Source organism: Ambystoma mexicanum, chromosome 11 (genome assembly GCF_040938575.1).
Source record: "Ambystoma mexicanum isolate Mex_15411 chromosome 11, UKY_AmexF1_1, whole genome shotgun sequence".
Lineage (NCBI taxonomy): Eukaryota > Metazoa > Chordata > Amphibia > Caudata > Ambystomatidae > Ambystoma > Ambystoma mexicanum.
The window spans coordinates 1,050,337,907-1,050,350,774 of NC_090934.1; the positions used below are offsets into that span (position 1 = coordinate 1,050,337,907).

Sequence of the window (12,868 nt, forward strand, 5' to 3'; positions counted from 1 at the left end):
TACCTCTCCCGAATGGGCTATGTTAAGACTTAATCTCAGGAAATTATTTCTTATAGCTCTATCTGGAAATTTTTGGAGGTAGCGAGGAAGAGACCCCATTTTTCTATCCACTATCAAAAAAAGGTTTGGGGGGTTAAGCTTCCTTACTCCGTCGATGGTGTTGATCCAATCTTTTATTTCCAGAAGCTTTTTTACTTTCTTTGGGTTGCAAATAAGGATTTCTGGTGATGTTTCGAGCCTGATCAGAATGAAAACCCACTTTCTTTTTCAGACCATTGAGTTGCTTTGATTTTTGATTTTTTGAGATGTTCATTTACTTCAAAGTAGAAAGTAGACTGGCCAGCTGTTATTATTTCACGATAAAGAGAGAGGAGTTTCCAATCGGCTCGGCAACCCAATGAGGTCAAACCTAGCTCGAATCTGAGACTCACTAATGGAGTACACATTGGGAGATTGTGATTTTTTTTTTCCACAGAAGCCCCTTGACTTCCAGTTGTAATGCCAAAGCAGAGCCTTAGCTTCCAGTCCGTACAGAAGTACCGGGACTGCCGTGGCCAGGTAGTATTTGACAAGGGGAAGAAATGAGAATTTGCAAAATTTACCATTCAACTTCTTCATTTGAGAGATGATCTTTGTGGCTTTGTCCAGAATAACCGTAGATGCTTTTGTTCTGAGAAGGGGGAGCTAAAATTTCATAACCAATATAGGTAAGTTCTTCAACCCGAGGAACTGCTTTGCCGTCCAACGCCCATTTTCTGGAGCCCAGCTTTTTTTGGGGATGTTTGAAGATAAGGATCTTGGATTTCAAGGGATTATTAGCCCATTTTGTATAGCATATTCCCCTAATTTGGACAAAAGCCGCTGCAGACCAATCACCGAGTTGTCCAGCAGGACCAAGTCGTCTGCTTATGCCAACCAATGGATTCTCCTCCCATTTAACCTCAGGCTAGCCTTTGAAAAAGGGGCCAAAAAATCTCCAAGATCTGACAGGTACAAATTGAAGAACAAGGGGGCTCCGAGACAGCCTTGCCTCACCCCTTTTAAATACCTGTATTTTATCTGACAGGTGGCCCAGATCATCAAGTCTCACTCTTATAGTGATGTTCCTATGTAGTTACATAAGCATTGCTAGTAGAGAAGCTGGAATCCCCCCAACTGTGTAGTTTCCTCCACAGAGGGGATCTACCTACTAGATCAAATGCTTTGGACAGGTCGACCCAAGCAGCATAAAGTGGAACACCCTCTTTCTCACTTGTGTTTTCACTAAGCAGGTTCAGAATGTGCCTGTTTAGGCTGGTAGAAAGCCCTTTTCTGAAACCTGTTTGATGTTTAGAGAGAATCTGCTTGGAGTCCACCCAAAGTGTAAGGTCTTTTAGCAGCAACCGCATAAAAATGTTGCTGTCGCTCTCAAGGAGGGCGATTGGACGATAGTTTGCCGGGCTTAACCGATCGCCCCCCTTGAAGAATGGAATAACCAATGCGTTCTTCCATGATGGTGGAAAAATCCTGTTTTGCAAGATTTCCTTAAAGAGACCATTTAGCAGGTTGGCCCACATTTTTGGATTATCTTTAAGGACCTGATAGGTGAGTCCATTGGGACCTGCCGCTTTCGATATGGATGATGATAGTATAAGCTCCACAATATCTTGTTCCTTGAATGTGAGAGACCAGTAAGAGTCTGATGGCAAACTAAAGTCCGTGGAACCCTTTTTGTTAAAGCTGTTTGACAGATATGTCACCCACTCTTGCTCTGGGACCAAATTGCAGAGAGAACTATTCTGACCACTCTGTAGTTGATTGAATGCCGCCCAGAAATTTCTGCAATTATTTGCATTGAGTAGATAGAGCATTCTCTCTCCGTCTTCTTGTATTTTCTGATGTTTGTGGTTTTTTGACCAATTTCTGTAAGTCTGCTTGGCTAGTCTTCGATCTTCTTTACGTATATTTGGGTCTCCCTGCCCATTTCTTAAACGCTGCAGTGTTTGTCGCAGGCTTCTTTTTTTTCTTTTGCGTTTCTTCATCAAAAAAGGTGGAGATGTTCTTGCTTGTCTGCAACCTTTAGTTCGCTTGGTGGGCGGATAGACCAAACGAAATTCCCAAATTTCTCAGGGTGGAATTCGTTTTGCCATAGTGAGGGAGGAACTTCTTCGAGGAGTTTGTTCAATGCTTTCCCACCGTTTGTATTTTGCTACTCTGTTTTCCTTTGCGGCCTTCGATTTCCCGCATTTTGTTTGGGTGCCAAGGCTTCTGAATGTCAGGAAATAGAAGTTCTAAACTTGCGTGATCGCCCCCCCCTCCCCCCTTTCCAGTTTAGGGCAAAATTTGGGCAGAGGACTGAGAGGCCGGGAGAAACGAAGATGTAATCTAGAGTAGACTCGAGGGACCCTTGATGCCAGGTTACACCCATTTTATCACCCCCCTTGAATTTTACGTGGATCATTTCAAGGTCCCAAGATGTCAAAAAGTCTCTCCACAGTTTTCCTTTTCGTAGATTGCTCATCTTTGGTTTCACTAGCGAGCTACTCCTGGGGTGAGTGTAATCTGCATTTAGATCCCCTGCTAATAAAATGTGAGCTCCCTCGTGATCGGCCTTCACTGTTGTGAGTACAGAGTCCAGAGATTCTAAGAAATGCTGCAGTTTTGAGTTGGCGGGATTCCAATAGATGTTGATGATTGCTATGATGAAGTGGGGGGCAGCCGTTTCCAATTTTACTTTACATGCTTGAATCCCCCCTTCATTGTTACATATAGGTGTACATTTTTTTTTTTTTTTGCTGGAATTTCTGAGTGCGATTATCATCCCCCCTGCTGGTCTCCCTTTCGATTTTTCGAGCCTCGTAAGATTAGAATTGTGAAACCCTCGATCTCAATAGGGTTGACGAGCCACGTTTCCTGGAATAGAAAAATATCATTTAGACCTATGAGTTCCTCTTTCACTTTCTTACTTTTCAGGAAACATGGGCCTCTTGTATTCCAGGAAACTAACCTTAGACCGCTTTGCCTAATGGCAGTTTTCCTCAGCCCCCAAATTAAGGATTATTTGAGAGATTATCTCTGGGAGTTTAGCTATCAGGTTCTCGTTTAGGCTTACTCCTACTACCTTTGTCCTGCCTGACTCTCTTGTGTTCCCAGCTGGACCTTCATTCTTTGGGCCTTCCTCCACCCCGTATGTTAAGCTGGGTTCAATCTCAGATAAGCCCTCCTCACTGGTCTTGTAGACCATCAAACCATCTCTAGCTAGATCACTTTTATTATTAAAAAGGGCTTGTTGGGCTCTGCTTGAATTCAGTCCGATTTCCACATAGAACTTGTCCTCCCTTAGTGGAAATTTTACATACTCAATGACTTCCGATGAAAAGAGAAATAGGTTTTGATTTTCTTTTATCTCAGACAATAACGCAGATCTGCAAAGTGATTTGTTCTTATTTTGTTTGACCAGTCTCATCCACACTTTTGGTATTTTAAAGTCACCCACATCCTGTTCATCATTTATCTTTACAGGTGTAGTATGCGAACGGTTGTCATTCCCATGGGTGGGAGAAACGAGATTTCTGTATTTCCCCGTGCCGTTCCAGCAACCAGTCTCATTTGGTGAGGATCTTGAAACCTCTTCCTCTTCAATACAAGATGGATAATGAGGGACAGTCTGGGCTGTTGGTAAAACTGGATTTGGCACAGGTTTCAGAAATATTGGGGCCAGTTTCACAGCAGTTTTTGAAGTCATATTAGTAGAGTCGTGAATGGGGTTTTCTTGATGGATCTTTTGTGCCTTATTTTTTAAAAATATCGGGGCCATCTTCATGTTTCCAACCGTTGGTTTTTGAACATTGTGTCTTCAGGACCTTTTTTGGCGATATTATAGGGTCTGTTTGCAGACCAACACTTGAGGTTTTTACCTTTTGACACTGGAGATCACTATTTTGATGCGAGGGACCCTTTTTTTTCATTTCTTTCCGATAACTAGTTTGATAGGGTTGTTTTGGTTTGGGCTGGAGCTCTGTAACAAATCAGGAGCCAATATGATGGATGTGATGGTTTCTGACGGTTTCCCGTCAATTGGCAGAGCCAGTTTTTTTAGAAAGGAGTTTGTGCCGGTATTTTTCACAGCTGGATTCTTGATTATTTTTTTTTTTATTTTTTTTTAATGTATGGGCTCTTTTCGACAGCGGGAATGAGGTTGTGGATTTTGCTCTACGCCCTCTTTTCCTTCTTTGCCTCTTTCTCCCTTTGAAGTTTTGAGAAGCCTCTGGGGCCCAGTTATTTTTGTTATGTGACAGGCTTTTTGAAGCCTTAACATTCTCTTCTAGAGAACTATCAGAGATCTCTTCTAACGCATCAATATGCATATTTTCCAATCTCCTGAATTCTTCTAAGATTGAGTCTGATAATGGGGTATCATCAAAGATTGTGCTGTCCTTAGGGGCCTCTTCCAAGATGGACTGACTGCAGGTTTGAAGGTTAGAGACTTTCCTCGGGAGATCTTTTAAGAGTTCCTGTCTAGCAGCAGTTCCCCTGGCACCCTCCTTCAATAAGCTCTAAATGTGAGTAATGCCCAAACCCTGTTTCACACCTTCGACTTGCATTTCTTTTAAGGTGGGAACCAGAATGGTGTTCATAATATTACTTGGAGACAGCATGGCTGATTCACTGGCAATCAGTTACCTTTCTATTGCGCTCCTCCAGTGCCAAACAACAGCACAACAGCAAACACCCTTTACACCGACGGGCTTAACACCACAAGGGTGGCTTGCTTGCCGTTAAGTAGATGTCCAAAACCACGTGATTGGTCACGTGACAGCCTCAGGACCGCCTCCTCCAGGAACCGGGATACACAGCAGCAAGAGCTAACAGGCTCCCAGTGCTGCAGCTGACAAAAGCGTTTCAACAGAGGATGCCGTTTGAATAAAGCAAAAGAATATTCAAACCGTTGGCCTCCCGTCGCTACGTTTTCAGCACAGGACAAGGCACCACTCTCGACCATAGCATAGCCTCTGGCTTCTCTAGCACGAGGGTGCAGTTCAAAACGTCAACATCATGGCCTTCTGTGCCAAAGTCTTTGCCATTCAAAGTGTCTTTTCCAGAGGGCCTGATGTAATACGACAAACAACAAAGTTCCTTTCTCTTTAAGATTAAACCTGTACAAATTCTCAGGTGATCTTCTGTTCACCCCAGGTCCCCCTTTGCCGGGCTCAGACCCCCTTCAACACTAAACCTTCTATTGTTCTCCCTCTGCCAGGCTCGGACCAACTTTGTCAACTTTGCCACAAATCTTTACTGTATTAACATTAAAGACTAAACCCCTTTCACTTTTCAGCTGGATGCCTTACAGAGACCTTCGATTGAGCACCCATGTGGTGCCGGACCACTCTGTCAAAGGTATTGGATCTTCGTTTTAAAGTTCCATCACTCATCTGCAGTTTTGCCTGACCGTTGTATTGGGACATGTCAGGTATACGACTCAGATGTTAGTTCGGTTTCTCTCCTAGAGGGCTGTCTGTGAGAAAGTGTTGTGTTGTAAAGAAGACTGGGGGGCGTTGGAGTTCCTAAATAGCCTACTTGGTAGGATGTAGGTAAAGGTGTTAGAAGGAAGGGATACCGAGTCTCACCATCCGGTGTCCCACTCCCCGAAAACCCCTCATCTAGGTGATTCTCCCGTACTGGTCAACCCCCAGGAACTGGATCCAATAGTGATGGGCCTGTCCAGGCCACCAGGATAACAGATCCCTGGGGGCTACTGGGTGAGACACCTTCTGGTTTCTCAAACTTCTCATCTCATTCATTCCCTACTCTCTCCCTCTCTCTATTAGTCATACTCGCCTTGCGTACACGCTCAAACTCAAGTACCAAGTTCTCCCACCAACCAATACTTCACGTTGCACACTCCTTTAGCAATTCTCCTCTACGCTCCTGTACAACATCCTTCCTATGCCTGGTCTCATTTCTTGACCTCACCCGAATAACCCACATCTTCTTGCTTCCTGTCACCCTTTGTATTCTCCTCCTTCACCCTCCATTGGTACTCTCCTATCTGCTGGTTCCCAGGGCTAACAACTGTCTGTCTTTTTCCCGGGGGAAGGATTTACAGGCAAGAAAAAATACAAAATGGATCTTAAGCCCTGCACCTTTCTCTTTTGGGGGTCCGCTGCTTTCAGGCGATAGTGGCCCATTACATTCAATGTTCCAGTTCATGTGAGGGTTTTCTGGGCGGTTTGAGATGGCGATTTAAGGAGGGAACCACTTGGCGGCCCCCTCACAGGTCAGTACACTGTCTCTGTGGATGAGCGTGTGAACATTTCTGTAGCGCTGTGTGCACTTGCTAGTGCTGGAGTTGTGCTGGTGCGGGTCGCATAGTTGCTTGGTTTGGGCATGCTGCTGTGCAGTTTGCTTTGTTCCATGTGCTCTTTGTTTGCTCTCTCTCTCTCTTTCTCTCTTGGTCTGGTTGCTCGCTAGCTGTTCCACCACTAAGGCTTCTGGTTCTTGAAGTCCTATGTGACAAACAGAAAGAATCTTGCCAGCAATGGGCAGTGCATGCATGAGGTGATTGACAGTGGTACCTATTTCAAACATGCACATAAAGAAGGAACACTTGCAGGGGACCTCCCACAGACTGCCGCTGGGGCTGGACTGGCTCTCGGATTCCCCATGGTGGGCCTCCCACCCCAGGCTGAGAGGGGTCCCCATCCCCTGTAGACAGGGGTAGGTTTTTGACCCTCTCACTTAGATGAGCTATATATGAATGTGGTCTGAGCATGTTGATTCGCCAGACAATAAAATCCAGCGCTCTTTTCATTAGCCATCATGGATATGTTTGAGACATTTTGAGTGAATTCTGTTGCAGACTATAGACCTTGTGACCTTTCTAGGGCCTACAGTTCTACTGGGCGCATGAACCCATTCTTATTGTAGAATGTCTGATGTGATCCAATTGCCTTCTGTTTATGGTATCCCTATTGTAACAGGTCTTTGAATGTTGCCTTACGCCGAAGTGTCCACAGTGGTCTCCAAAGTCGGCAGGAATCAACAGAGAATGCGAGCAGGATTGCTGAGGTGACGGAAAAACAAAGCTCCAGAGATTTCCGGTAAGGGTGCCAATAACATTTCTACTTCAGGGTGACCGTATAGTAAGGGACTATCGCTTATCATGCCAGATCGGTAGATTCTTATCGAAGGGTTTCTGCAGTAACTATTATTTCCATGTCCTGGGAGAGTACAGCATGCTTATAAATGTTTTTTTTTATTGTTTATTCTGAATTACCTTCATAAAAATTTTTCGCAGTTGAAAAACAACACATGTAAAAAATCATTAAAACAAACATATCACATTTACAAAGTAGGGTTAAGTTAAGAAGAGACTGAAAGATAAAATTGTCACACAAACTAAATGGAGCATGTGTTAGTGCTTGATCAGTCCTGTTTGTTTTTTCTTGCATGCTTGGATTTATAATGGAAAATCGCAGACTACAAGTCCCAGAATGAAACATCACAACCTTGAATCGACAAGCATCTCCAGCATGAAATATGTCAAGTTAACATGTATGCATTGATCTATCTAAAGAGGGAAATAATTATATATTGAAGATGCTACAGTTCTTCAATCTTAGCTTCTTTTTAATACAAAGCTGCTTCTAAGTCTGGTCATGCTGCAAGGTAGCTTGATGGGTTTATGTAACTTCTACAGAGCTCTACGTGTAATATGCAGGCAAAGGGAGAGAGTCCTGTTGTAGTCGGCTATAGCAGACCTCTTGTATCCAGTGCTATAAAGCTCAAGTATGCGTCTGGCAAATGCTATAGAATAAAGTCTTTTTTATTATTTGATTTAACCAGTCAGTAAAGGCTGTCTTTTTCAGACAGGCCAAGCTATGCGTGTGACCATGTGCAGTGCTAGAATGTATAGTACCTTGTATTTTTTATTGATTTATTTATATAGCGCCGACCGCCCACAGGCATTGGGGCGCTTACATGTAGACTTGTACATAGCTCAAGGTGGAGCCTGAAGAAGCAACAGGACAAATGCATAAAACTACAGGTTGGCTGATTCATTGGGTCCTAAACATGTGTTACTTGAAAAGCTCTGTTTTTAGTTTTTTGCGGAAGACCAAATGATTGGACTCCAATCTAAGGTACTTCGGCAATTTGTTCCAGTTAGAGGCCGCTCGGTTAGGGAAGGCTCTGCCCATACCAAGTTCCTTCTTGTGTTTCAGAGGCGTTATGAGCCCATTAGCTTCTGATCTTAATGCCCTGGAAGGATGGTAAAATCTGAATTTGGACTTCAAATAGGCTGGTGCCTTGCCATATAAACACTTGTGAGTAAGGCACATAGACTTAAATTGTATGTGTTCCTCTATTCTCAGCCAATGGAGGTCCCGCCTAGCTTCACTGATGTGTTCACTTCTTGCTTTCTTTTTGACCATTCTGATCGCATTGTTTTGGACCAGCTGGAATTTTTGGATACTTTGCTTACTAGCTCCTACTAGGAGGGCATTACCATAGTCCAAACGTGACATAATGGTAGCTCTTGCTATTGTGCTAAAACAAGTTCCAGGTCCAATAATTTGTCAATATATTGACTTCACCAGAACTGGCAGCAAAGAAAATTGCATCACCAGACGTGACACTTGTGGGCATTCTTCAAATGTACATTGCAAACAGTTTCCATGCTTATGCCAGGAAACAAATAACTCTCTGATTTGCAATATATGAATGGTCAATATTGTTGTTATAAGTAGAACAATACCACAAAATAGGTTACAGCAAGAGAAAATGGCCAGGATCGAACATTTTAAGTGCTGAAAACGTAATTTGAGCCCAGCGCTCAGTGTAGGCACTAAACCACATATATTCCCATATGTTCTTTTGTTAGAAAAAATGTTAATTTTTGACTTTCAAGAATGATCTTTTTATCAAACTCAATTTAAAATACACAAAATAAACCTACCTGATAAATATATCAATCGTAAAAGGAATATGTTTAATGAAAAGAGTATGGTAGCAGTTTTATTTTCACCATCCTGACTAGAAGACAAGTATCAGAATTCAAGGTTATTATTATTTTTTCATTAGACACAAATGAAAACCTTTGGCTGTTACATTTTAAATAGTACAAAAAGAAGAAAAAAAAAGAAGAAAAAAAACGTCAAATTAACAGCATGTCAGAAACAGAAAAAAAAGAAGAGGAGGACAAGTGAAAAGTGCAATAAACAAGAGATTAGAATCAGATCATATTTTAGCACTTCCCACTGGGGACTATGTCCTTTCAGTAACCAGTCTGTATTTACAGCTCACTTTTCTTGTCTATAATTTCAAATATCATCACTAAAAATGTTGCTACTGCTAGATTTTCGGATAGTTGTTCACCTCCCAAGAGATTCCTCCACCATATGTCCATTTCTCAAATCTGGTTGTTTGCCCAGAGTTCTCCTAGATATCTATCTCTTTCGTTTCTGAGCATAGAACATTGAAGTAGTAAATGTTTTAAGGTTTCATGGACCTTAGGTCTCGGCAGACCCTACAGTGTGTTGGTTCATCTTTAGGCCTCGCTCTGTAGTGTTTGTCTTTACTTAGCCAAAGGTTAAGACGAAATCTCAAAAAGGCAGTTCTGAGGAACCAGTTTTGGGAAAATGGAGAGGAATCTTGGTAGTCTATTTAGTTTTTGCAGCTCAGCCCAGTCTTCGTTACGACGGTATTTATGTAAAGCATCTTGAGTACGGATCCAGTCATGTTCAAAAGTTTTTTTTTTCACTCGATCTGTGTTTGTAATTAACGATTCTTCTGATTCGTTTAGATTTTCGAGTGGTTCTCTGCAGATCGACGCCTATTCAATGATTATTGGTTCGTTTGGATCTTCCGTGGCTTTTTTGAGGATCTTGAACCCTCCAGTAGATTGTGTTTCTCGGCATTTTCTGAAGAAGGCGATCGTTTTCCACTCCGCGATTATTAGCAGCGAAGTTAATGCCAATTATCTACGAATTATCGAGATCGGGTATGATTTTGGTAGGTGGAGCGTTGTCCTCCAGAATATGCCCTCTAATAATGGCCATACTTTGGTAGGTAAAAGGAGTGAGGTTTCTGCCACGTAGGTCAGGATGGGGACTGCTTTCACTCTATAAAAAGCTACCAATGGTTTCAACGAGAATCTGCAGAATCGTTTTGTCAATATTTTCTCTTGACCTGCAAGATTTTTTACCTGGTTTCTTAAGATGGAAATCCTTTGTGCTTCGTTATTGTCATTGTTAACACATACCCCTTAATAAGTCAGCGCAGATGTTTCTGTGATTTTCTTTTTGTTTAGAATCCAACCTTTACATTTGTTCTTGTTTCCCCTTCTTGAGTTGCCAAATGTTAATACCTAGGATTTGTCCGGGTTGATGGTCATATTGTTCGTGTCGACATAGTTCTGTTGTGCAATTAGTTGATGTTGTAAGCCTATCGCCGTTTGATCTATCAGAACTAGGTCGTCTGCTTAGATCAATCTTCCTAACGGGGATCTTGCTATTTTTGGAGGGAATATTCTTGTTTGCTGAAATGTGTCTTCAATGTCCGAAGTAAACATGTTGTACAATTCTGGTGCCAAAGGACATCCTTGTTTTAGTCCTATATTGGTAGATATTCTTTTGGACAGCAAAACCTTCTTGTTTAGGCATATTTTGATCGAGGTGTTCTTGTGTAGGTCTCTAATGTTATACAACAAGTTATCTGGGCAGTCCAACTGCTTCAGTTTTTCCCAGAGGACTGGTCTCTTGACTGTGTCGAACGTCTTTGATAAGTCTATGAAGGCTACATAGTCCTTTGTTCCCTTATTCTTTATTGTTTTGGATTTTAGTAAATTAAGTAGGAAGATGTTCAGGGAGGTTGCCCTCCCTTTTACAAAACCAGATTGCCATAAGTCCCTGTGGTCTGTTGTTTCTGCCCATTCCACTAATCCCTTTAAAAGGATGGAGGCGAAGATTTTCCCTGCCACGTCTAATAGGGCAATTGGTCTCTTGTTCTCTTGATTGGACCTGAGGCCTTTCTTAAAGATTGGTACAATCACACTTTGCTTCCAAGTTAACGGAACCTTACCGGATGTTAGTATGTATGTGAAAAAATGGTGTAGAAATGATGCCCACGCTTCTAGATTGGTTATTAGTATTTTGTTAGTCAGGCCGTCCGGGCCAGGAGCCCTGGAATTGAGTTTTTTGATTATCAATCCTAGTACGACTATATCGATGTCTAAGAGGTCCTGGTCTTGAATTCTGACACTGCGACTACTGGCTTCAGTATAACACGTGTCTTGTAGGTCTTTGTAGTATGTGCACCATTTTGATTCCAGGATGGAATTAAGTGTAAGGGCTTCTTGAGGAGTATCCTTTTCGTTTAGGAAGGCCCAGGTTTCCGTCGAGTTCCTTTTGCAGATTGTTGATAGCATCTGTTGTGAGTCGTGATTCAAGAAAGTTTTCTTGTGAATCTTAAGCCAATTGCGGTATGTTTGCTTAATTTTATGGATCTCTGTTGCAGTGTTCATTAGTTTGTTCTTGGTCAGCGATCTGATCTTTCTCCTCAACATTCTTTTCTTTGTGACAATTTCCTTGTCATATACGTGTCGATAAGTCATAAGTGGTTTTGAGGCACCAGGAATGCTAACACAGTGGAATATTTTCAACAAAGGTACATAGTTTATGGTCGGCAAAGGCGTTTGAAGATTCAAGGTAGTGATTATTGTCGTCAGATTTCCAGTCAAAATAGGAATCATTCCTGGTTGAATTTTTCGCCTATTGCGCCCTGGGTTAATGGCTAAATCGTAGCCATAGAATTGATGGTTGATTCTTCCTTTCAGATTGATACATGTCAATTTAATTGGATTGTGGTCACTCGATTCTGTATCCCTTAGTTCGAGTCTGTTGATAAAACTAGACATTTTTGATGAAACAATGACATAGTCCAATATCGCCTTTGCTTTATTACTTTGCCATGTTGGCTTTGGTGGAATGTCACCCTGGATTACCCCATTTAGAATTGTGCAGTCTCGTGATTGAATAGCGACAGACCAAGCTAAGCCTCATATCTGTTTGGCTGTCGTGATTGTTGACAAGTTGTCAATTGTTTTGTGGTTCTTGTCTAAACGAGTGCAATTGAGGTCTCCTACGATTATTATAAAGGGATCATTCCACTTGTTTTTTTAATCGTCAATCAGGTTCAAGATAGTTGAGGGTATGCTGTTGAGTCTTCTTACCTGGCGTCCAGTATTTGTTTATTAGGATACATATTTGGGGGTTGTCTGCAGCTTCCAAGTTGGGTAGTTGCACCACCAACATCTGAATGTATTGTGAAGGATTTATGGCATTCAGCACCGTCCATTTTAGGTCATGCTTAATTGCAATCAGCAGCCCAGCCATCGGTCTCCCCGTTGTACCCTTTGTAGCCTGGTTTACAAAGATGTTAAAGCCTTCCATCATTGGTGTGACTCTCAGCCATGTTTCTTGTGAATGGAGGACTGCGGGTTGTCAATTCCCTGTTTTTTGTTTAATAACAAGTGGTTAAAGCCTCTGGTGTCCACGTTATAAGGATCCATTGCGTACTTTCCGAGTCCTTTAAGCATTATTTCTGGTTCATTTTGTCTGCTGCCAAGTTAGCCAACCATTCCCATCTTGCCTGTTCTCCGTCAGAGGATTGCATCCTCTGGGATTGGTACATGGCTTGTTTATGTATCTCGTAGGCTTCTTGAAATTGTGATTTTTGTCACTTTCAATTGTCGTTATTAGTTTGTTAATTTTTTTCTGTCAAGTTAAAACCCATTGGTTTCAGAGAATTTGCTTCCCCCAACAAAAGACCATGGACTAGTTGTGAGTCCATATGGATTCTCACCCGATCCATATATATTTTGTCTGCGAAT

General features: G+C 42.1%; 1 protein-coding gene across 1 annotated transcript in view; it reads left to right on the forward strand.

Annotated features, from left to right (window-relative positions):
- The window catches only part of MRPS11 (mitochondrial ribosomal protein S11), a 217,618-nt gene that overhangs the window by 21,377 nt on the left and 183,373 nt on the right, over positions 1-12,868 (forward strand). The window contains exon 2 of the mRNA XM_069624290.1: positions 6,960-7,079. Within this exon, the coding sequence (XP_069480391.1) occupies positions 6,960-7,079 (120 nt within the window). The remainder of the gene's footprint in view (positions 1-6,959; positions 7,080-12,868) is intronic.